Below are 23,603 nucleotides of genomic sequence, written 5' to 3'. Positions count from 1 at the left end.
CATGGAGGATCATCTGTACAGGGGTGCACCCTATGGAGCAGGACTTCAGCAGGGTTCTGGTGCCCACTGAGTCTACCCCTTGAGTGTGTTGCTAGTGGAGGTGATTGGGTGGTACTTCGATGTGGTATAAAGCTGTCCACAGGATGTACTGGCTCTGGAACCTCCCAGGAGGTACAGGCCAAGGTTAGCTGTGTTCTGCCTGGGGCCACCTGGCATGCGCTACAAAGTGATCTGCAGGTGGCTGCTACTTGTACTAGGCTTAGAGGTACCCAAGAGAGACCAAGCTGCAAACAAAGGCCAGCTGCCGCTAGTGCCAGACTTGGGGCTACTTGGCAAGAGCTATGGGGCATGCTGAGGCAAGATGATGCTTGAGAGATATTGGGAAAGTCTGAAGCATCAACCAAGGCAAACCATTTGTATGGAAAAACCACTAGAAACAGTTTGGGCGGGTCTATAAGTTGGTAGAGCGGGGTCTCACCAGGGCCAGTGAACAGTGTTAGAGAGGTTGGTGAAGACTCTAATAAAATGCCCACCTGCTGGTTTGGGGTGGGGTGGGGGGGCTCAAAAAAAAACAGTGGCTCCTGCCAGCATTCCTGTCTGGGTAAAGCTGCCCTTCCAGCTCTTTCCCTGATGCAAGATAGTTCACTTCCTCCCTTTATGTCCCTGGTGCCTTTTGAGCTGCTGCCCCAGTGCTGTAGCTCAGAGGGAGTGAGTTGGTATGTGGGCCATTTAAGAGGAACTGCCTGGGACTCCAGAAGCCTTCCCTCTCACTCAGCCACAATCCCTACTGGTTTTTACAGCCAGAAGTTATAGGGACTTCTCTTCCTGGCCCTGGAACTCTGGACTGGGGGACCTGATATGGGACTGGGACCCCTTACTCCTCAGGGTGGACCTCTGCAGCCAAGGTACCCCTGCCTGTTTTTATCTGCCACATGTGGGTGTGGAACCAGCCTGTTCTGCGTCTCTGCACCCCTACCAATCATCCTGTGGCTTCTTTATATACTTAGTTATAGGACTTCTGTTCAGCTAGATTTCAGGCAGTTCTGAATGGTGATTGTTCTGTAGTTTAGTTGTATTTTTTAATTAATTAATTTATTTTTGTTATAGGTTTTTCTCCTTTTTCCCCCATTGACAGCCTCCTCCTGATCCTCCCCCTCTCCCCAACCCAAGGCATTGTTGTCTATGTCCATTGGTTAGTTGTATTTTTGTTGTTGTTGTTAATTCTTACCTAAGGATATTTTTTTCTATTCATTTTTAGAGAGAGTGGAAGGGAGAGAGTGAGGCAGAGGGAGAGAGAGACAGGGAGAGAGAGAGAGCACGTGCAAAACATTGATGTGAGATACATAGATTGGGTGCTTCCCATACATGCCCCAACTGGGGCCAGGGGTTAAACCTGCAACCCAGGTATGTGCCGTTGACCAGGAATCAAACCTGCGACCCTGAGCCACACTAGCCAGGGCAGTTTAGTTGTATTTTTGATGTGGCTGTGGGAGGATGCCAGTGCCACTTTTATCTAAGCCACCATCTTGACTAGAAGCCCCACTTCTTAAATATTGATTGAACTGGATCTTAGTAAACAGGAACTGTTTGCATACTATGACTACTTTGGCTGAAAGATATGACATTCAATTAGTATTTCAATTAATAGTTAAAAGTCTCTTTGTGCAATTGACTCATCTTTCACATAAATTTTTTAAATTTTCACTGTAATACTGCTAATGTGCTTGTTTCCATGTCAAAGTATAACTTACCACAACTTCTACAAATGGAACCATATCATTCAAATGCTTGGCAGTGCTTGAGGAGAAAGGAAATTCTTATAGCCAATTTAAATGTTATTCTATGATGTGAAATTTGTCTGAAGAGCTGTCAGGGAAGAATATTTGAGGAATATGGAAGATTTCAACAAAAAAATGAGGTGCCAGATTAAATGTTTAGGAATCCATTTTAGGCTTGGTTTAAATGACTGTCTTTAGTTTTGAATATCTTATTCTTAAAGAGTAAAGTCACACATGAGTACATTTCTGGTAATACAATAAAGGTCAAACAGCCCCACAAATCAAAAGTTTCAAATGTGGATAAGATCATGTAAGGCAGTGGTTCTCAACCTTCCTAATGCCACAACCGTTTAATACAGTTCCTCATGTTGTGGTGACTCCAACCATAAAATTATTTTTGTTGCTACTTCATAACTGTAATTTTGCTACTGTTATGAATCGCCATTGGAAATATGTTTTCCAGTGTTCTTAGGCGACCCCTGTGAAAGGGTCATTCGACCCCCAAAGGAGTCGCAACCCACAGGTTGAGAACCACTGATTTAAGGATTAAGTACTAAGTCTTCATGCAAGCTAATATTGAATGCAAATGCTAGTGTAGTTATTGATGAGTATATCTAATGCTTAAGTTGATAAAATTATGTAAAAATGCAACAAGAAAGGAGAGAGATATTAACTCTGTACCTTAGATATTCATTTAATTCTTGTTGTACATGATGTTTTTAAGGTTGCTTAGGGTATGGTGATATAGATGACAAAGCTTGCTTTCTTTTTATACCAGTAGCCATATATATTTTTATGCCAGTGCTTGTTTTTCAGCTTCCAAAAATGATAGTTTTTCCTGGTCAGTGTGGCTCAGCAGTTAGAGCATCATCCCACGGACCAAGGAATCACTGGTTCAGTTCTGGTCAAGGGCATGTACCTCGGTTGCAGTTCAACCCTCAGCCCTGGTTGGGGTCGTGCAGGAGGCAACCAATTGATATGTCTCTCTCTCTTTCTCTCTCCTTCCTTCTTTCTTTTCTTCCTTCCTTCCTTCCTATGGAAAAATATCCTCAGATGAGGATTAAAAAAAAAAGTTGGTATATGCCTCTATCTAGTTTCTTTAGCTTATTTATACTTATTTTCTTTAGTTGTGTGAATTTGTCTTCCTTTACCACTTTTATGAATAAGACGTTTCTGAATAGAGACCATCAGGTCTGCTGGTTTGCCCTAAAGGATGATTTTAAGGGATATTCAGAGATAGATTTTAATATTATAATATTCCTTTGTTTTTATTATTTATTCAGCAAACCCTTATACAGTTAATACAAATATTAACTACGTTTATCCTCCTAACAACCCTATGAGACGGCTTTATTATTGTTGTCATTTTATACAAAGGCAAATTAGGAACATAAAGACTAAGCAAATCATTTATTGTCACATAGTGGGAGAGTTGGGACTTGGGCTGTGGAGTCAGTGCGGTTGGCATGACACCAGTCTTCTCACCCCCTGTCCCTCTGTCCTCGGAATGCCAGGATCCCTCTCTTGTCTACAGGGTGGATTGTAGAACACCCTTCACTCCATCCCACTCGGGTTTTAGCATGATGTCCTGAATATTGGGTGTGGTTTCCTCTTTTAAATTTCTACCGTACATCAACTTGTCACAAGTTACCATGCTGCCCATTAGCATCAGCATCAGCACAAGTATATTCTTTTTATACATTTTTTTTAATGTAGCAGGAGAGAAGACAAATGCTTACATTACAGCAGATTTATTTTAACTAGAGCACCTCTAGTGCTCAATTACAGAATTCAGAACTTGATCTTATTTCTGTTATTCAAGCTAACAATATTTTTCATGTGTATGTGAAGTGATTTCATAACTTGTTACAGAATTAGTTGCTCCTACCTATTCTGTCATGCCCCTTCAGGTTACAGACATCATGGAATGAATGGAAAAGAATAACAGATCTGCAATAAGGTAAGGGTCTGCATGCGGAGGGAAGAAATCAGCTTTCAAATTATACTAGACACATTTTCAGTATTTCAGGCATCAAATTTTGGATTGCTTTTGGAGACTGAATATTAAAACAGACAATGGTCAGGCCATATATTATAACGGAGTTCTGACCCTCAATTTGTGCAGCAGTCAGTTCAGGAAGTCAAATCACAGTCTCTATAGCAATTGACCCAGAGTTTCCCCAGTTTTTGCCCCTGTTTCCAACTCAGAACCAACCAGAGAACATCAGATATGGTCCCCAGAGCAATTCCTCAGGATGCCCTGCTTCTAGTCAGCCTGCCTCCCATTTCCCCATGCCTGAACCCCACTGAGCACACCTGGAGCCTTTCCTTTTTTTCCACCATAACACTTTCCTATGCCTGCCGTGGAGTTTGGTTTCTGACTCTCTTGCTAGAGCAAGCCTTGAATAAGTAGCCTCTGTTATTTCTACACTTTGAAGAGAAATGAATATCCTGTTGCTCTGTTTGCCAGAAAAGTATTACATTAGTCCACCATTTTCCAGTGGTGTCCCTAGGGATTTATTAAAGGGTTGACTGACTATAATGGCATCTGGATAGTGGAGGGTGTCTAGATTTGTGTGTAACTAGTCTTACAAATATTATTTTTATCATTGCCTTAAAATATTTTTGCTTCCTGCTACTTGTAATCAGGTGTTATTTGCCCTTCTTAGTAACATAAAAAAAAATAAATAAATCAGAGAAACCAAAGAGATTAAGGAGAGTTTTATTCTAAAGCTAGACAGGACATATAATTTTACATTTTCCAAAGTCTACAAAAACTCTCAGAGTAGAAATTTCTTTATGTCTGTTATACCAGCAGACAAATTATTTATAAATTGAGAGAGGAAAAGTTCACTTTTTGCCAAACTGGGCCAAAGGCGGTGGCACCCTAATATCTTGACCTCTCTCCAACTTCTTCTCACAGTCCACCAAGTAATTGACTCCATCGATGACTATCTGAACAAGCTCAACCTTTGACAGTGAAAAAGATGAATAATTAATTTTTGCAGAAGACACATGAAATTCACTGATCAATAGGAACAACACTGGGACAATGAGAACTATTCACATTCTATAGACTTTATAACCATTCCTTCCTTCGCATTATTGCCCTACGGGGTTGTGGGAGGAGAAATGTCTGATGGTCGCTGTCAGAGATGGGAAGCAGAGATATTTTACAGGGTTTCTATTTTTCTTTCAGTAAGATAGGATTACTACTTTGTATATGTGAGAACCGTTTTTATATATGAAAACCATCAGTTTGCATTTCAGACTCTTTTTCCCCATCAGTCTCAGCTGTAAAATAACAGAGTTTGCCTAAAAGTAAAACTACACAGTGACACCCTTATGTTGTTCTTTGGCCTGGATCTGAATTCTGACCTCCCACTAGGCTATCCAAACACTGAATTCTGATCTCCCACTAGGCTATCCAAGCACTGAATTTGCTATATTTTAGATATAATTATTTACACAGTAAATGTCTTTCTGAAAAATTGTTTAAAATCAAGTGTTTGGCAATTAAATCATGTTTTCACTGTACAGTACCAGACATACACATTTATTACTTAAAGAAAACCTTGTGAATTATGTTAAGAGAGACTTTAAATTTCTGCTTTTTGAAAAATGTTAGAACTTTGGTTTACAAATACTGATTTTTTAAAAATCAGAGCACATCTACATATAAATTTTTTTCCTGGGGTCACCACCCTAACAAATTACTTGCACTATTCCTTCAGAGACCCTAAACTAAGGTAGAAAGCAAACTCCAGACAGCATTAAAATACATGATATTACTCAAGAATGAACAGCAAGGATAGAAGGGATTACATCTGAACATACCTTAGGCATGAGGGAGTCTAGTCCCTTGCCCATCATGCATAAAGAAACAGGCTCCACAAGAGGGTTGGATCAGAAAGTTAGTCATTAATAAGCAAAGAAATACATATTTTCTACTCATCCTATTGACCCATCCCAGTTTTGAAGAGGGTGTGGTGAGATGGGTCTCTCGTTCATTCCCAGTGGGACTCTACCTTGGTATAAATATTCTGCTAGCAAACTTGGTTGTAAGGACCCCTCATCTTTAACCTAGGAATTCCTTTCCTAGGAATATATCCTAACTAAATCAGAGTTGTGATTAGGGTTATGTAAAGAGATTGTTATAGACTTATGTATAGACTCAAAACATCAAAAAATTAGGGAGATATTAAATAAACAATGGACTATCTTTAATAGACTGTTATTAAACATCATTTTTAAAAGAATAATATAGGAAAATGCTTATGATATAATACATTGGGGAAAAGCTGTGTTTTAATATCAAATATATATTATAATACCAAATCTTGTTTTTAAAAAAACTTTAAAAAATAATTGTAAGAATGGAAGGCAATTCAGAACATTGTTCACACTCATTATCTCAGGGTTGTTAGTTTAAATTTTAATACTTTTTGGCATTTTTCTAGCTTTTATAATGATTGCCTATGAACTTAATTAGACATAATTTTTTTTTTCAAAGTAATGACTACCTTTCTTTTCATTAATAAAAGTCTAGTTAATATTAGAAGCAGATAGGGCTAGGCCCAGATTTTCTTTATTCACTATGCCATACATTATTCAGCAAGTTTCAGAAGTTGCGGCATTTTTAACTGCTTTTTCCTGAAGTACTTTACCAGAGCTGGTAGCACACAGGCTGATTTAATTGTTTTGAGTATTTTCTCCTTTCTTTTCTTCAGTTTATGGTAGGGATACAACAGGTAATGAAATATTCAAAAGCTGGCAAGGGAGAAGAAAGCATCGATAATCCACAGATTTAATAACCAGCCACTGAGTTAAGAGCTGCATGTAATAAGAGGATTTGAAATTAATGACGGGCATAATACATTCAATGGGACCACATGCAGATAAGTTGGTACAATGTACTGAGATCAGTATTTGCTTCGGATTCAGCTGCATGTTCCTTAAGTGTGCTCTTCCAGCGTCACCTCGCACATTGCTCCAGGCCTGTGTGTGGTTTATGAGTCCTTTTCATCCTGTGTTTTCACAGAATCCTAAGGATTATTTTATGAGCATAATTTTATATATACCTGGTATATACCTTATTTTTCATCTTTAGCCCTAAAAATAGTATTTCAGAAAGAATCAAGTATCTAAAAATGCCTAAGTGAAGGTGACAGTATATGACCTTCACCAAAGGAAATTCAGAATCAAGAGAAAATTGCGCTATTTTACCACCTTCCGAGAGTGAGCACCTGTGTTCCCTGACTTCACAGTGATGAACTGCTACTGTCCTTTAGCATGATAGAGCTCCTGCTGCTAAAGATCGGGATAGCTCCCGGGGCAAGCTGGTGACCGCAGTCCCACTGTGAATCCTTTATTTGCCTGTCCATTCCCAGCCGACAGTGTGCTTACCTTCATGCGGTTATTTCCCGTGGAAGAAGAGCACTACAGGATGAACTACTAACATGACTCGGGGTTCAGTGGGAAAGAGGAGGTCTCAGAATTTGTGAATAAGGTAAGGCTACTTCTCTGTCTCATAGGCTGGTTTTGTTGGATCATGCTCAGAGAGTGAGGGAGATGTTACCTCTGATCGACCAATTCGGTCTATATTGGAAATATCATACACGTCGGCCACGGCCGCGGTGTCCACACCACCTGTGCCACGCTTCTGCAGCCGCAGGTTCTCCAGGATCTTGGAGAAGCGGGGGTCCTGGGAAAGGGATAACAATGTGGTAGAGCACATTCCATGCACCTCACTGGCATGTTCACTTAGAAAAGACGTATAATGAGAGACAATAACAGTTAATGTTTACTAAGCATATGTTTGCTATGTCCCAGGGCTCTGTGCTGGAACTTTTAATCCTTACAACAACCCCATGAAGTAGTTACTGCTTCCACTCCCATTTCACAAATGAGAAACTAAGGCTCAGAGGAACTATCTTGACCAAGGTCACACATCTAGAAGGTTTCAGAGCTGTTCTTCTTTTCTTAAATATTTTATTAAATTTATTGGGGTGACATTGGTTAATCAAATTATATAGGTTTCAAGTGTTATTGACCATTATTAATGTCTATATTCCTTTTTTGGCATCAGAATGCCAGCTTTGGTGAGTTTTTATTATCTATAATCAAAATCATCAAGTTAAATCACATCAAATAATTTTTTTAGCATTGGAATTTTGAGCAACAAAAATTTTCTTACTTTTTTTTTTTGGCAGGAAGCACATTTTCTAAAGTTGTTTTAATGTATTTGATTCAGTTGGTATACTGTGACAGAAATTATTAGTTGCCCGCTAGAATCCTTTTTTCCTTCTCTTCCACATTCTACATGCCACAACGGAGCAGAGGAAGTGCCTACTGGCTATGCTGAGTTAAGTTTTTTGTTGTTGTTAATCCTTACCCATTCTTCCACTGATTTTTTTTTTAAGATAGAGTAAAAGAGAGGGAGAGATAGAGAAACATTGATGTGAGAGAGACACATTGATTTGCCTGCCTCCAGCCAAATCCCTTGACCAGGGCCAGAGGTAGAAACTGCAACCCAGGTACATGCCCCTGAATGGAAATTAAACCTGCTTCTCTAACCACTGAGAAAACTGGCCAGGGCTGCTGTGGTGTGTGTGTGTGTGTGTGTGTGTGTGTGTGTGTGTGTGTGTGTTTTAATTGAGTGTGGTCTGTTTTTGTTTTTTATTGAGTTTAGAGAGAGGAAGGGAGAGGGAGAGAGAAACATCAATGAAAGAGAAACATCACATCAATCTACTGCCTCCTTTATGCTCCCTACTAGGGATCAAGCCTGCAACCCGGGCATGTGCCCTGACTGGGAATCAAACCAGCAACCTCTTGGTGCATGGGATGACACTCAACCAACTGAGCCACACCAACCAGAGCAATTCTTGCTAAGATTGGGCAGAGTGATATGTGCCACTTCTGGGCTTAGATCTTAAATTTTACATGGAAACCACCTGCATGCTCTCCCCTTCCCACAAGCTCAAACTTGGTGCTGATGGTAGCCCTGCAAAGGGGACAGCGCCCTAAGACAGCATTCCTCCAAGCGTAGTTCCCTGACAAACAGCATGAACATCACCTGGAAACTTGATAGCAATGCAAATCATGCAGGTGGGCCTAGCAATCTGTGTTTTTACAAGGTTCCAGGTGATTTTGATGCAGTCTCAAGTCTGAGAACCTCTGCACTAGGAGAGAAAGAGATGAGAGGAACCCCAAGAAGCTGAGCAGCCTGCCTACCTATCAGGATTTGTTATATGAGGGAGAATTTAAACTTATTGTTCTTGCAGCCACAGCCCTTTCTTACAGCCCCTTAACCTTCTGCCCTACAGATATAAATGTCTTTTGAGGTAAACTTAATCCTTTCTCACTATTTTTAGTGGTAGGTGCAGAAAGTAAGGGTTAAGGCCTGGGGAGTGACATTTTCTCCCTCCACAGAGCAGTCCCAGCTGAGCTGATGCTGGAGGAACCCAACAGGGCTGCTGGCTACACAACATTACCTTGCTGAGTTTGGGGATCTTGACGTGGACACCAGCCCGTAATCCTGTGCCGAGGTTCGAAGGGCAGGTCAGAATGTATCCTAGGCGCTCATTCCACATGAACTCCCAGCCGCGTTCTTGGATTAAGCGTTCTACCTGCAACAGTGAACAAATGACAGAAGAGTTCTCAAATATCCATTCATTCAGCACATCCCAAACATCAGGGAGAAGTGTGTATTGTGAGTGCCATGATCCCTAGAAAAAAATTAGCCCATCTTGGAAGTCACTATAGTGTCTTCTTTTAAGAATGAAAAATAAAGATATTTTATTTTAGTGAATATTCAGAAATCTCTGATAACATCTTACTTCTTTTAGTCCACGACAGAATCGCTCAAACACTCTTTTCATATTGCCTCCTTTTTCCATAGAGATTACCCTGGTGTGGTCTTCCTCATTAATCCAGATGAGAAATGTCTTGTCATAATTATGCCTAATGAAGAGAGAAATGTGGGGTTGAGTGTTAATTATATTTATTTCAACACGTGAAAATCCCCATTACCTCTGTAGCTTGATTGCTTCATTTCACCATCTTCATTTCCTAGATTGCCCTAATCTCTTAACTGTGCCTGAACAAGTAGTACAAAACACCGTTACCATGACAGAATGAAGAATAAGCCAAACTCCAACCCTTATAGATGTCATGTTTTTGCTCACCAAGAATGTAATCTCCCTCATTCCTCAGACTAGGAGGACAATCATCCAACAATGGTAACATTTGGCTTTGACACTGACAACTGTATTTTGTCTCTTAATAAATTCAACCAAAATCTTGTGGTCCTAAAAAAAAAGTTTTACCTGCAGCCTAAGGAATCTAGGGTGCAGAAGATTTCACCTCCGTTTGCTGTACAGATCTTGTCTATCTACCCCCACTGAGCAGCTAGCTGCTCAAGAACACTTCTTATCTCATAATAACCTACCAAGGTACAGGAATCAAAGTGGACTGAGGACTGTTGGCCAGGATAAAATATATGTATACTCAATATCCATTCTTCCTTGTAGGGTTTTGCTTAAATCCTCAATATTTACTTTTCATTTTCGCTCTTTTGTTTTAATGTCATGAAACAGATTCTCTGTGAGGTCAAATAATATGAAGCTAATTTTTTCTTTAAAATATAGTCTTTTTCTCATGCATGATTCATGCAAACCAGTAAACATTCCTGCACATCTTAGAAACGTTACAATACTTAGGTATTACACACACACACACACACACACACACGCACACACACACACAGTTTCTAAGTACTCTCTTTCCATTTAGTTCAAGCCAGGCATGCTGTCAAGTGCACATCACAGCAACTTCAGGTTAGGACAAGCAGACGACCTGGAGGAGGTCGTCTGTACACATTGCAAATGTGAAATGCTGTGTCCATACCAGATTCCCCTGGCATCTGGCCAGTCACGGGCCATCCCAGCACATGTTAGTAAAGGGGACACTGGCTTATCAAACAGAAAGTGGTCCTGCAGGCCAAAAGGGACAAAGCAGAAAGGAGAAACTGATGAGAACAGATACAAATGCAGGTGCCAGGTGTCCACATTTTAACTCAGTAATAATGGCTGAGGTCTCTCAGGCAGTGGTTCTCAGCCCACTAGAATAACCTAGGAACTTTAAAAAAAAGTGCTAATGCCCATTTCCCCAGAGATTCTGACAGTATGGGGTGTGACCTGGACATCAGGATTTTTGAAAGCTCTTCAGTGATTTATGTGTACAGGTAAGGTTGAAATTCCCTGGCTTAGCCCAGATGGAAGTACTTCATCACTATGGAGTGCATAAACCTCACCAGCACCAACCCTGCGCAATGGCAGTGCGCAGCGAGTGAATAAGGAGCACTATCCTGAACTGTCTGTTCTATAGAGCCACTATTCTCTACCCTTCTGACATTATTGATTCATCTATTAGTCCTTCCTTTAAAAAGTATTAGAAATGGAAAATAATGATCTATAAATAAAAATAGCCACCATTAATTTAATGCTTACCATGCACTGGGCTGTATGCTATGTGCTTTTAATTTATTTCCTTCAATCTTACAATAACACTATTAGGCAAGTATAATCATTCTACTTTATAGGTGAATAAAACTGAGATTCAGAAAGAGAAAATAACCTACCCAATATCACACAGCTAGGAGGTGGCAGAGCCTAGATTCAACCCTAGACCTGTATGATTCCCAAGCTTGTGCCTTTAACTACAATATATGACTCTACATACCAAAATCAATGTCAAGTGATGGACATTTGTCATTCTGTGTGTACACTAAGCATATGAATATGGATACCATTATTCAAGTATTATTACATTGAAGCTGGAAATCAAGAGGCTATGGGGAGGGAAGTCTTTCTTCAGTCTCTGAGAAGTAGAAGAGGTCAGAGACTTGAGCCAGGAGAGACTTGTAGACTGTCACTGCCCACAAAGCAGTGTGTCCCCTAAGCTGGAAACCAGAGGGCTGTTCTGTAACGAGGGGGCAGGTTGGCCAGGCGGCTGCAGAGACCAGCAGACCAAGGTTCACAGACCATGAAGCTGGCCTGTCAAGTTTGGAAATGGGGCATACTTTGTGGCATTGCATCTAAATAGCAGATATTTGTTTCTGCTGCTCCTTGGACTTTAGTTAAAAGTCACTTTGAAACTGCCATCTTGTTTTTGCTGTGCTACCAGAAGATAAGTAAGAGACTTGGCTTTACTCTGGTGTTGAGTGGAGCTATGGAGGATGCCGGTCAGGGCAGCCAATCACCTGGAAGATTTCCTTCCCAGGTTTTCCTAGTTTCCACCACTTTCTTTGGGCGTGGTATTGGAGACCATCCTCAGGGCACAGGATTTCCATACCCGGTTTTCATTTACCAACAAGCAGAGGAATCTTCCATTTACCTCCCCCCACGGATCCCCAACCCACCAAATCCATACAGGAGTTTCCTCTGCAAGATTTTACCCCTAGAGTGTCTCCGTGGCTTGACCTAAAGCTTTATGGCGTCGTCTTCATTACTCTGAAGAGGCTGAAGCCCAGCAAGCTCCCATCCAGGGCAAGGGCCTGAGCTCCGGGAGAGAGCGCACTGCGTGCGTCAGGGCCCGGGCTCAGCTCCCCCCAGCCAGCCCCGGGAGGGAGGTTCAGGGACCACTCACGTCGATGAGCTGCTGCTGGTCCCGCTCGGTCATCTCAGACAGCTTGTAGTAGCGGCCAGCCAGGTCGCCCTTGAGGCCCTCCAGGGCCGTGATGGCCACATTCTCCACCTCCCTGCGCTCGGCGCGGCTGCAGGCTGGCGGCAGGCTCAGCCCGCGGATGCTGCGGCCAGTGCGCACCCGGGACGACAGCACGTAGCGCTCGTCAAACTGCCCGTGGGTAATCTGCAGAGCAGAGCTGGGGTCAGGCCGCCAGCCCGGACCACGGCCCTGCCTCGGCCACAGCCCACCGGCTGGCAGCGTTCCCTGAGGGGACCCTCGGCACTGGGCACGTTCGTTCAACTAACATGCTGGTCACACTCCGGAATTCGGGGTGGGGCCGGGCTTCAGAGATACGTGAGATAAGCAGAGCTGTTTGTACGGCCCGCCTGGAGCCCTTCACCCCGTTAGGAGTGCTGTGGAGAAGGGAATTGCCTTAGGAAAGGCTTAGAGTTAGTGACCACACCGCCCTAGTGGTAGTTACTAAGGAAAACAAAGACTTTGGGACTTTCCCGACCTTCACCGGGCCCCCCCGGGGAGTTTGCTGTACTAGGTGTCACAGAACTTGAAGGGGCATCGGACCCAGGGGCCCTTCTCTCGGGTGTTCCTCACTTTGGACCCTGGAGTGCCAACTTCATAGGAGGGTTCAGAGGCGCCTGAGCCTACCTTGGATGCATCCAGATCCGTGGGGTGCTTCATGACCCTGGGGTCATAGCCATTGTGCCTGAGTTTAATGACAGGGTCAAAAAGGTCGGCAAACACCTGCAGGAGGAAAGATGCTCCTGTTTCGTCTTTGATTGGTTCGTCTACTACCCAAAGAGTACCATGCAGGAAATGGGTGTGAGAGTGGGCTGTAGTTAATAACGAAGGCGGCGGTGATGATGGTGATGATGGTGATGATGATGATGATAGACTTATACCAGAGAAGACCTCTTGGTCTTCTTACTGCCATCAGACTGAAGAAGAAAATCTTGCGTTTAAAAATTTGAGGATTTTCTCCAAATGTTCTTGCCTTTGTGCGATAAAAGAAGCTGCTAGATCAGAGGCTAAGCAGTTTTGTGGTCAAAAGATAAGGTGAGTTTCTAGAGTTTAAGCAACATAATACATGGTGGGAACCCCACTGCACCGAAGAAAAGTGTACAGCATCAGTTAGGGCAAAGCAGGGACCTCTCACACTGTGAGGACCTTCCCAGCCCAAAATATCTCTTGCAAAATCTATTTTTTGAAAACAAAAACTTCAGGAACAACTTTATGTAAAAGAATGCTAGGAGAAGTCATCACAGAGCACCCTGCAGGCCCGGTAGCTGTGGGAAGTGGGGGTGGGGTGTTGGACCCAGGAAGCTAGCTCTAGTCTGGGACTCGGGGAGTCCGGGGTTGCGCACTGCTGTGCTGAAGGAGCTGCCAGTCTTGCTTCCTCAAGATGGCCCCTCCCTCCTCCTGCCGATTGCCCTCCAGGGTACTCCCTCATCTCCCTGCGACAGAAGGTGCAAGGAGGGCAGGGCTCAGGGACACAGGCTGGAGGCATCTGCCATGACTAGAAGCTGCTCTATGGAGAGCGCCTCACGGCAGCTGAGCTCCCCTACCTGCAGACCATCCTGTGCTTCTGTGCTGAGGAGGATGCGGAGACCAGGGGATTTCTCGAGAGACTTGAACTCAGCAGCCTGGGCTCAGTGGCTGTGTAATCAGTAATTCTCAAACTAAAGACATACCACACCATCCTCCCCCCGCAGTAAAGCCCAGCCACTAGCACATCATCTAATGTCTTATGGGTGAATACACATCACCAATAACATACATTAAAATAGTTTGTTTTTTCTGTACTGATTCATCCCTTTGACAGTCTCAGAGAGCTCTCCTTCCTCTTGGGGAGGGATACTAGAGCAACGGCAAAGGAAGCCCTGCCCCTGGGAAGTGCAGACCTCATTTATCCAGAAAGCGTCCCAGATGTTCTGCTGAAGCTGGCTTCCCTGGAAGGCAGAAAGCTGGCCCCATGGAGGAAAGGACTCTGGGACCCAGAGCTGCCCCCTCCCCCAGAACCAATAGCTGATAGTTTTACCTCATAGGACTCCTCGTCTCCAGCCACCATGCCCACAGTCTTTATGAAGGGGTGGCCCGGGTTGTCCACTCCGGTTTGGATACACTGGTCCAGGGTGTAGCCTTTGGGCGTCATCTTGTTTCGGAGCTTGGCATAGATGGAGGGGGTGAGGCACTCCGCCATGCAGTTGTTGTGCTTGCGCAGGTCAGGGTAGTCGGCACTGCACCAAGGACACAGGCTTTCAGTGAGCAGCCCCTGAAGGAGGGGCCCGCCAACGGGCTTTGTGTCCGCCCACCCTTCTTTACCCAGTAGGCACACGGACACCTGACTAGGAATCATGACTAAAGTAAGCCAGATTCAAAACAAAGCAAAACAACAAAACCCTGGCCAGTGTTGCTTAGTGGTTAGAGCATTGGCCCATGCACCGAAGGATTCAGGTTCAATTCCCTGTCAAGGGCACGACTCCCGATTGCAGGTTCAGTCCCCGGCCCCAGTCGGGGCACGCGTGGGAGGCAACCAATCTATGTGTCTCTGTCACATCAATGTTCCTCTCCCTCTCTCCCTTTATTCCTCCCTTTCACTCACTCTAAAAATCAATGGAAAAGTATCCTTGGGTGAGGATTAATCAAAATAAAATAAAATGAAAAAGGTCCCCTGAACTGCCAGAGAAAGGGACTGGATTCCATGGGCTAGCTGCAGTCCCAGACTGCTCCTGTTCATGTAAAGAGGAGATAGAGTGAAAATAATTAGGAAATAAATTGAAATCACATGCCGACTTTTTGTTAACCCGTAAGTTTTGGTAAAATACAACAGGCACATTTTGGTCCCTTAGGTCTGGTGGTAAAGAGGCTGAAACCCTGCAGGTGGGAATATGTATAAATGCAGTTATTATTCGTCTTCTTTCCCTGCTGCAAGCTCTGTGACTCTCTTCTTTGTTGAGAACAGTGTCTGGCTATTGAAACAAGCATTGAGACCTGGCCGGTGTGGCTCAGTGGATTGAGAATCTTCCCAGGGACTGCGAGGTCCTGGTTGGATTCCTGGATTCCTGATCAGGGCACATGCCCAGGTTGTGGGCTCGATCCCCAGTAGGGGGCGTGCAGAAAGCAGCCGATCAATGTATCCCTCTCACATCAATGTTTCTATCTCTCTCTCCCATCCCTCTCTAAAAAATCGATAAAAGACATATTTTAAAAAAAAAATAGGCATTCAGTAAATATCTGTTGGAATAACCCATAGAAGGAAATAAAATGGGTGCTGTCTTACCCTGGTATGTGAATTGGTTGAAGAATAGGGGATCCAGAACCGCCACGGTTCAAACACAGGCAGTCTCACCTCAGGAATTCCTGAGGTACATGGTGGGAGCCAGTGGATCCCTCAGAAACCCTGGTTCCCACAAGAGCCAGCAAATGTCTCTGAGAAACACACAGGTTTCCCATCTCCGAGCCACACCTGCCCGTGTGGAACCCTGAGTCAGCAGGCACTCCAGCTCTCTCAGGGCCTGCTGCCTCATCAGGCCGACTTCCAAGGGCTGAGAAAACAGGCCCATCTTCCAGCCACGCCCCCACGGCCCACCTGCAACGTCCTCAAAGCCGATACTTAAAATCAACACCACAACGTCACATTTTCCCGAAGGCAGCGCAGCAGAGAGCGGGGCACAGTCTGCAATCGGTGTCCATGGGTTTGCATTCGCCGCACTAGTTGTGTGAGCTTGGGCCCTATTTAGTTTCTCTAGGCCTCCGTTTCATCACACAGGGATGCTAGGTGAATGAAATCGATGCTCCACATAGGGTGCTTAACACAATAAAAGTGCTCATCAAATGTTAACTGTGACTGTTATGACTATCCAACTAGACTGCAAGCTCTGGGCAGGAATGATGATGCTACACGTCCTTGTATTCGCCACAGGTCACTGTGCTCAATGACTTAGTCATCCTCCAAGGCAATGTCCAGCAGGGGGAAGCATGTTTCTGGCTGGCACTTGGAGTTATTTTAAAGCCAAAAGGACTTACCTTGGAGGGAATAGCTTGTGCTGTTCCCGGGCCTCAGCACGCACTTTCTGCCGGTTCAGCAGGTACCCAGTGGTCAGGGCACTGGTGCCCATGGTAGCAAACAACAGAGAAGCATTGCGGCCAGTTAGCAACTTAGAGAAGGTACTGGCCATCCTTCCTCTTGGATGAGTGTCTGCAAAGCAGGAAAACTGGATTAGGCGGGCTCACTGGATGGCCCTGAACGCAGTGTGGAGATCAACAGGCACGAGAAAGAGCTGCAGGAGCCATAGCCAGGCTTCTGGCTTGTTTTGGTTTTCTCTTTCTTCCTTTCTCCCCGACACCCCCTCACACGGCTTGAGAAAATCTGGGTGGTTTTAGAGACTGTGAACGCCAAATTGCCTGAAGTCCATGTAATACAATATGAGAAAAATGAAAAACAGGATTTTTACTTTCTGGCTACCTGGAAGGTCCTTCCATCCCTGCATGTCCTGCAAACCTCACTGTCTTTTTTTTTTTTTTAACTAACATTGATTGAGCTCCTACCATGGGCCATGCGCCATGCAAAGGGCCTTACAAATATTGTCTTCAGTCTTTGCAACAGTCCTGCCAAGTGGGTGTTCTTTTACAGATGAGGACACTGAGGCTCAAGAGAGGGGTCATGACCTGCCCCAGATCTCATGGCAGGCACATCGAAAGAGCTGGGATTTGAACCCAGTCTTGTCTTTGGCCCTGAATTCAGGCCCCTTGCAGACCTCAGCACCTTACAGGCAGCCCCCCCCCCCCCCGCCACTGACCCACAGGTGCAGTGAAACAACCCTTGTGGCTTAGGACCCAGGACTGCCACAGATCACTCCACTTGGTTAAACCTCTAAGACCACAGACATGCATTTATCACAGAAGCTCCTGCTCATAGGATTATCACCTCAGAGCTTGTGACTCTCTCAGAGTCCCAGAATATTCTTTCTAAGCCTGTTCTCTTTCCTTGTCCTCAAACTTCTGCTGAAGTGGCCCAGATGCCAGGGGCACCTCTGCCCACTCCACTCTGATGCCAGGTGCCCAACACGACAGCCAGCCCTGCTGGGGACTCTGGGCCGGTCTGCCTTTCTCGGAGGAGATTTGTTCTTGTCTTCTGTCTCCTCCCCACATCTCTCCTCTCTTGTACAGAACTAGGGATTGCAGGGGTGAGGAAGGAGGTCATCTCTCGCGCTGCAGAAGCTGCACGCCTCGGTTTCCCTAACCTGGAGCACCTCTGTGGCTCCTGATTTGTAAAGCATTGTTTAGAGCATCAGGACTAAAATCTGGCAGAAGTCCTGGACTCCAGGCCAGGGAGATTTGTACATGGGGTGCAAGATGAGAGCCAAGGCTATAATGTTGTTTTATTCCTACACTTGCCCTCTCCCTTAAAAAACAAGGACCACCAGATTACACCCTTGTGTCAGAGTGCCCAAGAGCTGTATCTCTCTGTCCCAGACAAGTGAGTTTACTGGGCGTCTGGGTCCTGGTCTAGGGTTCTGTCTGGTTCCATGACATCCTGGAATGCGGAGGCCTTGGGTTCTGTCACTGCCTCCATTCTGAGCCCCCTGGTCATCCTGAATACCATGGATGGGGACACCGTGGGTGCCCTTCTGCTGACTCAGAGTTATTTTTGGTCCAGCTGTACACGGTGTCCATGTGGCTGAGCTCCTGGGGCCGGAGGGCAATGGCAGAACCACGTGTCAGCTTTCCATCCAGAGAGAATCACCCCGAAATAGTGGACGTCTAAGGTTGGGCCAGGTCCACAAAACACTCAGAACAAATTCCCACGATCGCCAGGCTCCCAGGCCAGCAGAAAAATGGCGGTCTCCTCCCATTCTAAGAGACAAAGGGTTCACATGACTTCACCACCACTGGACATACTGTCACTCTACTGGGCACCTGTGGGCATCTCTGCTTTATTCAGCGAGTAGAAAGTCGTAGACAGGAGATGTTTACAGTCTTTACTTATAAGACGGAGGCCTTTCCTAGGACTCTTCGTGGTGAAGAAATAGGACCATTACCAGACTCCTCTCAAAGGGTAAATTGTTTTCAAGAAAACAGGAGGCTGGAAACATCTAGTCCTTTGAAATGCTGTAAAGGAGTGGGTGCACCTTCCTGCACAAGGTTAGGGTTCTCTGTGGCTTCTCGGGCAGGGTGGATGTGACCTCCAGCAGTCACCTTCGAGACTGGCTCCCTCAGGGATTCCTGACTCAATGGGCAGGAACTCCAAGAACGCTCGGCACAAGCTTCTGCCTGGTTTGCTCGGAGAAGACACACGGATCCTTCTCTAAGCTGTAGCAGGGGCGGAGACCCAGGGTCTCTGAGCCAGGGCCAGGCCTGTCTCGGAACCAGTCCCCCACCAGGACTCCCCAAGCCTTATCCTTCCCCGACCCAGGGCTTTTGCAGCCTGCAACCCAGCTCACTTTCCTGGACCTTCCTCAGCCAGCCCTTTAGGAAACCAATCTGGCCCCTTCTCCGAGGATGTGATTTGATCCTGAAGCTGGCAGAGTCCGTAGGAGCATGTGGCACCCGTGTGCTCTGCAGGATGGCACCTTAACCCACAGAAGGTGTAGCTCCAGAGAGCTGGGGTCTTTGGAAGGGGCCCTAGAAATGCAGAGGGGAAGTGAGGTGCCCACACAGCCCAGTAACCCCCAGATCCCTCTACAAGCCTGCTTGTTCAGGAAACCCCTTGTGAAATTCTGTGGTGGCTTTGTTCTCCATGAGAACAGAGAACACACCAAGGACACTAGAAATGGGCGTGTGAGAGCTACAGAGAGTAACAAAAGCCGCTGTGGAAACAGCACACCAGCTGAATCAGCCTAGTCTTGTCATAGGGGCACTAACTGCCACCTCCCATGATCCCAGCTGACCCTGTGCGGGGGTCACAGGGCAGGAAGGCCTGAAGGGCAGCACTGAGGAGAGTTGGCTTGTTCTGGCAAATGGGACTCTCCACGCCCACCGGAGCATTCAACGGCAGAGATGTCACCCACTCACAAAACAGAGCAGGGCTGACAGCAGCTCCCCCGCGCCACCAGCCACACACATTCCAGCCAACACGGCGGCACTGGTACCTCCAGTGGGGAACAAACAGCTACTCGGCTCGTTATTAATGTGTTAGTCATTTCAAGAACAAATCTCTTAGCAATAATATGAACCAGTTTAAATTGGATCCAGCTACTGGGAAGATTCGTAATTAGCTCCGTCTGAGGGCTTTGCAATGTTCGTTTTCCAGTTAGTATATCCCAAGCCACTGACTTGCACCTCTTTTGATGCTGCTGAGGAAAACCACTCCCAGAAACACCAAATGGTCTCTGTAAATTGCAAGGGAGGGAAAGTTGAAGGTTAAAGTCCCACGGTTAGTGGTCTGTAGATTTCTTTTTCATCAAGAAAAAAAATCCCAATTCTCTATTAAAAAGAAGCATTGCAAGGAGGGTGCTGATAGGGTTCTGGCACCTCATGCAGAGCTGTCCCAGGGACTGGACCTGTCCCCTGCACTTGTGTCTGGGCGCAGGGGACGGGAGGCTTCAGCCCAAGGCTGCTTTAGTTGCCAAGAAGTTGCCGGGATAACCGTCCCACACGTGGTCCCTGCTCACAGCCCTGGGTCCACTGCTCACAAGACCCCTCACACGGGCTCTAGTAATGCCCCCACTTAGGAAGAATAAAGCCGGGTTTCAGGGTCTCACTGACCTTGGAGCCGGAGTCTCAGACGTCCTGCCGCAAGCACACAGCCAAACACTGTAACGCGAGCTGGCAGGGCCTGGCCTGGAAAAGGCTCCGTGCTGGGCGGGGCGGGCCCGCTGGCCAATCCCCTCCAGGGCCTCTGACCACACTTGTTCCCCCAGCTGTGCCCTTGACAGCCAGCCCCTGACTTCTCTGCCACCCAGCCCTGGGCTCCTTCTAGCACCTGCCCGTCCTCTGAAATGTTTCCCTCCCCAAGTCTGGTGCGGGAAGCTGCCTCTCCCAGGCTCTGCGAGGGGTTTTGCCGGCTGCAGCCCAGCTCTCTGGCTGCCCAGTCCCGCAGGACCTGGCGTGGGGGTGGAAGGGCCTGCCGGGGAAACTGTCACACCCGTTAGGGGACTTGTTTCTACCTTCCCTCCGGAGCACCGTTCCCGGGGCCCCGGTTAGGTCTGCAGAATGACCCCCACCCCAGTCGGGGTCCAGGAGACGGCTGAAGCCCCTGCTCTCCTGCTGCTAAGTGAGCTCTGAGCCCAGACGAGGGACTCCTTCCAACTTGTCTGAGACCCGGATTCAAGGCAATGACAATCACGTTTCTCTTCTGAAGTAGATTGCTAGACCATCTCACTTTCTATCCCACCAGCTTAATATGCCCCCCAGAACACCCAGCAGGCCATATTCCCGCTTAAAAATAGCCCTTCTTGGGACCGCACCGCGCACCGGAAAGGTTGGCCGCAAATAGCAATGACCCACCAGGACTTTGGACAGCAGCCCGGCCAGTGCAGGAGAGCCTAGCCCTGGTGACTGTCACGTACGCAGGCTCGTGGCCACGTGCACACCGACAACTGATTCCTTCCCCTTTCTTCTCGCGGCCCAGCCCGGGCTCCCGCGGATGACAGCGCAGGGGGTGGACTCCGGAATAACCTTCTGCCTACAGTGGTTCTCTCGGAGGTTCCAATTCTAACTATAACCCACAGCAAAGGTGTATCTTTTCCCTTTGCCCGGAGTACTGACTGGGAGAGCACAGGAGAGAGCCTTCTGGGGGCTGGAAAATGCCGATTTGGGAGTGTTGTGGGTGCACACACGTGTAAAAACTCCTCAAGCTGTACACGTAGGACTCAAGCCGTGTATTTGTCACATCTCGGGAATACACGTTATCATGATGACCTAACTACACCGAATGGAAAATTTTACAGAGCAATACTTACCCTCGCTACATATGACATACTCAGATATTTTCTAGGCCCCTCTACGTTATTTTATGGAAATAATCATGAATTAGGTCCAACCAAACTGATTGCATGATCCTCTGAAGTCAGAGTTCCCAGTGTGCACACTCCGTGGTACTGTACCGGGCCGGCCCCTGGGGCCCTCCTGGCAGGAAAAGCAGCAAACTGGAGGTCTGTGGGCCTGATCAGCCGAGGAGACTGAGCTCTCCCGGTCGGAGTGAGGGACAGGGTGAGGGGAGTCTAGGCTTATTTCTTCCCAAAATAGTTCTTTTGCACACACACACAATTTCAAGTCATTTCAGGCACCAAGTGAAATAAATTCAGTAACCTTGAAATAGCCCAGATCCTAGACCCAGAAAAGCACAGGTTTTTAAAAAACATCTTCACCAGAGAATATGTTTATTAATTTAAGGGGGGGGAGGAGATCGATGTGAAAGAGAAAAATCAAATGGTTGCCTTACACACCCCAAGTACACACTCTGACTGAGGATCAAACCCACAATCTAGGTATGTGTCCTGACCCAGGAATCAAACCGACAACCTTTTGGTGTATGGGCGGATGCTCCAACCAACTGAGCCAGGCAAAATGATGTGTTTTTTTGTTTGTTTTCTTTATTGATTTTTTAGAGAGAGGAAGGGAGAAGGAGAGAGAGAGAGAGAAACATTGATGAGAGAGGATATAGATTGGCCGCCTCCTGCATGCCCTCCACTGGGGATTTGGCCCACAACCTGGGCATGTGCCATCACTGGGATCAAATTGGTGACCTCACTGTGCATGGGTCCATGCTCAACCACAGAGCCACATTGGCTGGGCCAAAATGATGTCTTTTGAAGAGCATGGAAATGTAAAATCTTAAGAATGGCAGTTCCAATAGGAAGCCCTTCTTTTTCTCTTTTCCCAATTCCTTGCTAATGGGCATGGAGGATACCCATCATACGCCTTACCTCAGCCTTCATCTTGCAGTGTGATTTTATACAAGTGAGTGAGTAAGGTCACAAGAGAAGTTGGGATATGGTTGAGAAAACGAGGTGCCACTCTTTGGGGGCCTGGTAACCTTCAGGCATATTACAAAGTGGTTGATAGGGGTGACAACCTCTCCATATGATTCACATCAGATTCCAGATTTCCAGAAATCCTTCAGACATGAGCCCTGTCACATGCCATTTATTGCTCTCTTGTTGGTGCCAACTCTCTTCAAAGTTCAGGGCTCGATCTAATCCCTAGTAGCCAGTGCAGCCCTGTGGTTGGCTCTTGCCATAGAGACAGGAACAGAACTGCCATAGCATTTGCTTTAAAGAAATCTACTTGGGGCTTATTTCTTTTCTGCCACTGAATCCATCTGGAGCCTGGATATAGCAGGACTCAGACTTGACTGACAGGCAAGGATGGCCAAGGAATGACATGAGAGGAACCAGGCTCCCTGAACCCCCACCTGCCTGATTGCTCCTTTCAGATTGGGAAGAGGGAGCCAAGGGGATGGGAGGGACCCATGTTCCTCATTTTCTCAGTTGTCTTGTACTCACCAGCTGCCTTGCGATCTCTTCAGCTCTAACTATTAGGGCAACTTTATCTACTTGGCAAAACAAAGTATTTTCATATATATTATTCCACGTAAACATGCAATAATTCTGCCCTGGCCAGGGTGGGTGTCACCCGTGCACTCCGGGGTTGTCATTTTGACTCCTGGTCAGGGCACATGCCTGGCTTTCAGGCTCAATCCCCGGTAGGGGGCGTGCATGAGGCAGCTGATTGGTGTTTCACTCTCACATTGATGTTTCTCTCTCTCTCCCTTTAAAAATCAGTTTTTAATAAATCTTTAAGAAATCCAATAAATAATTCTAGGGGCAGATATGAGTCCTATTTTGCAGACAAGGAACTCATCCTCAGAAGGCTTAGGAGCCCATCCGAGTTCAGAGCAAGCGATGGCAGGTCTGGCCTCCACCTCCATGGCTTTTTCTCTCCACAACCCATTCACAAGCTGCGTTGACATTGGGTGAACAGAGTTGTTCTGGCAGTAGTGAGTTGTGTGTGCCTGGAGGTAGCCAAACATGAGCCAGGGATGTCACAGGAAAGATTCAAGCCCTGGAAAAGCAGTAGGACTAGATGACCCTTGAAATATCTTCTGAGGTCTCTCAAATTCTCTGATCTTGAGTGCCTGCAACATGAATTTCTTCTAACCAATAACCTCCCCTAACTTCT

At 46.1% G+C, this 23,603-nt stretch overlaps 1 protein-coding gene across 1 annotated transcript; it reads right to left on the bottom strand.

The window, feature by feature from the left end:
- Positions 1-4,484: 4,484 nt before the first annotated feature.
- On the bottom strand, positions 4,485-20,233 carry CKMT2 (creatine kinase, mitochondrial 2). Its single transcript, XM_036279439.1, has 10 exons — positions 20,187-20,233; positions 16,506-16,677; positions 14,518-14,716; positions 13,128-13,223; positions 12,426-12,647; positions 10,686-10,771; positions 9,617-9,740; positions 9,272-9,406; positions 7,357-7,482; positions 4,485-4,748 (listed from the first exon to the last, which is right to left on the bottom strand). Exons 2-10 carry the CDS (start codon positions 16,655-16,657, stop codon positions 4,629-4,631), a joined length of 1,260 nt encoding a protein of 419 aa, XP_036135332.1. The 5' UTR covers positions 16,658-16,677; positions 20,187-20,233; the 3' UTR covers positions 4,485-4,628.
- Positions 20,234-23,603: the final 3,370 nt, after the last annotated feature.

The sequence above is a fragment of the Molossus molossus genome, unplaced genomic scaffold (assembly GCF_014108415.1).
Source record: "Molossus molossus isolate mMolMol1 unplaced genomic scaffold, mMolMol1.p scaffold_m16_p_3, whole genome shotgun sequence".
Classification (NCBI taxonomy): Eukaryota; Metazoa; Chordata; class Mammalia; order Chiroptera; family Molossidae; genus Molossus; species Molossus molossus.
This window is presented reverse-complemented; position numbering and strand designations above follow the sequence as displayed.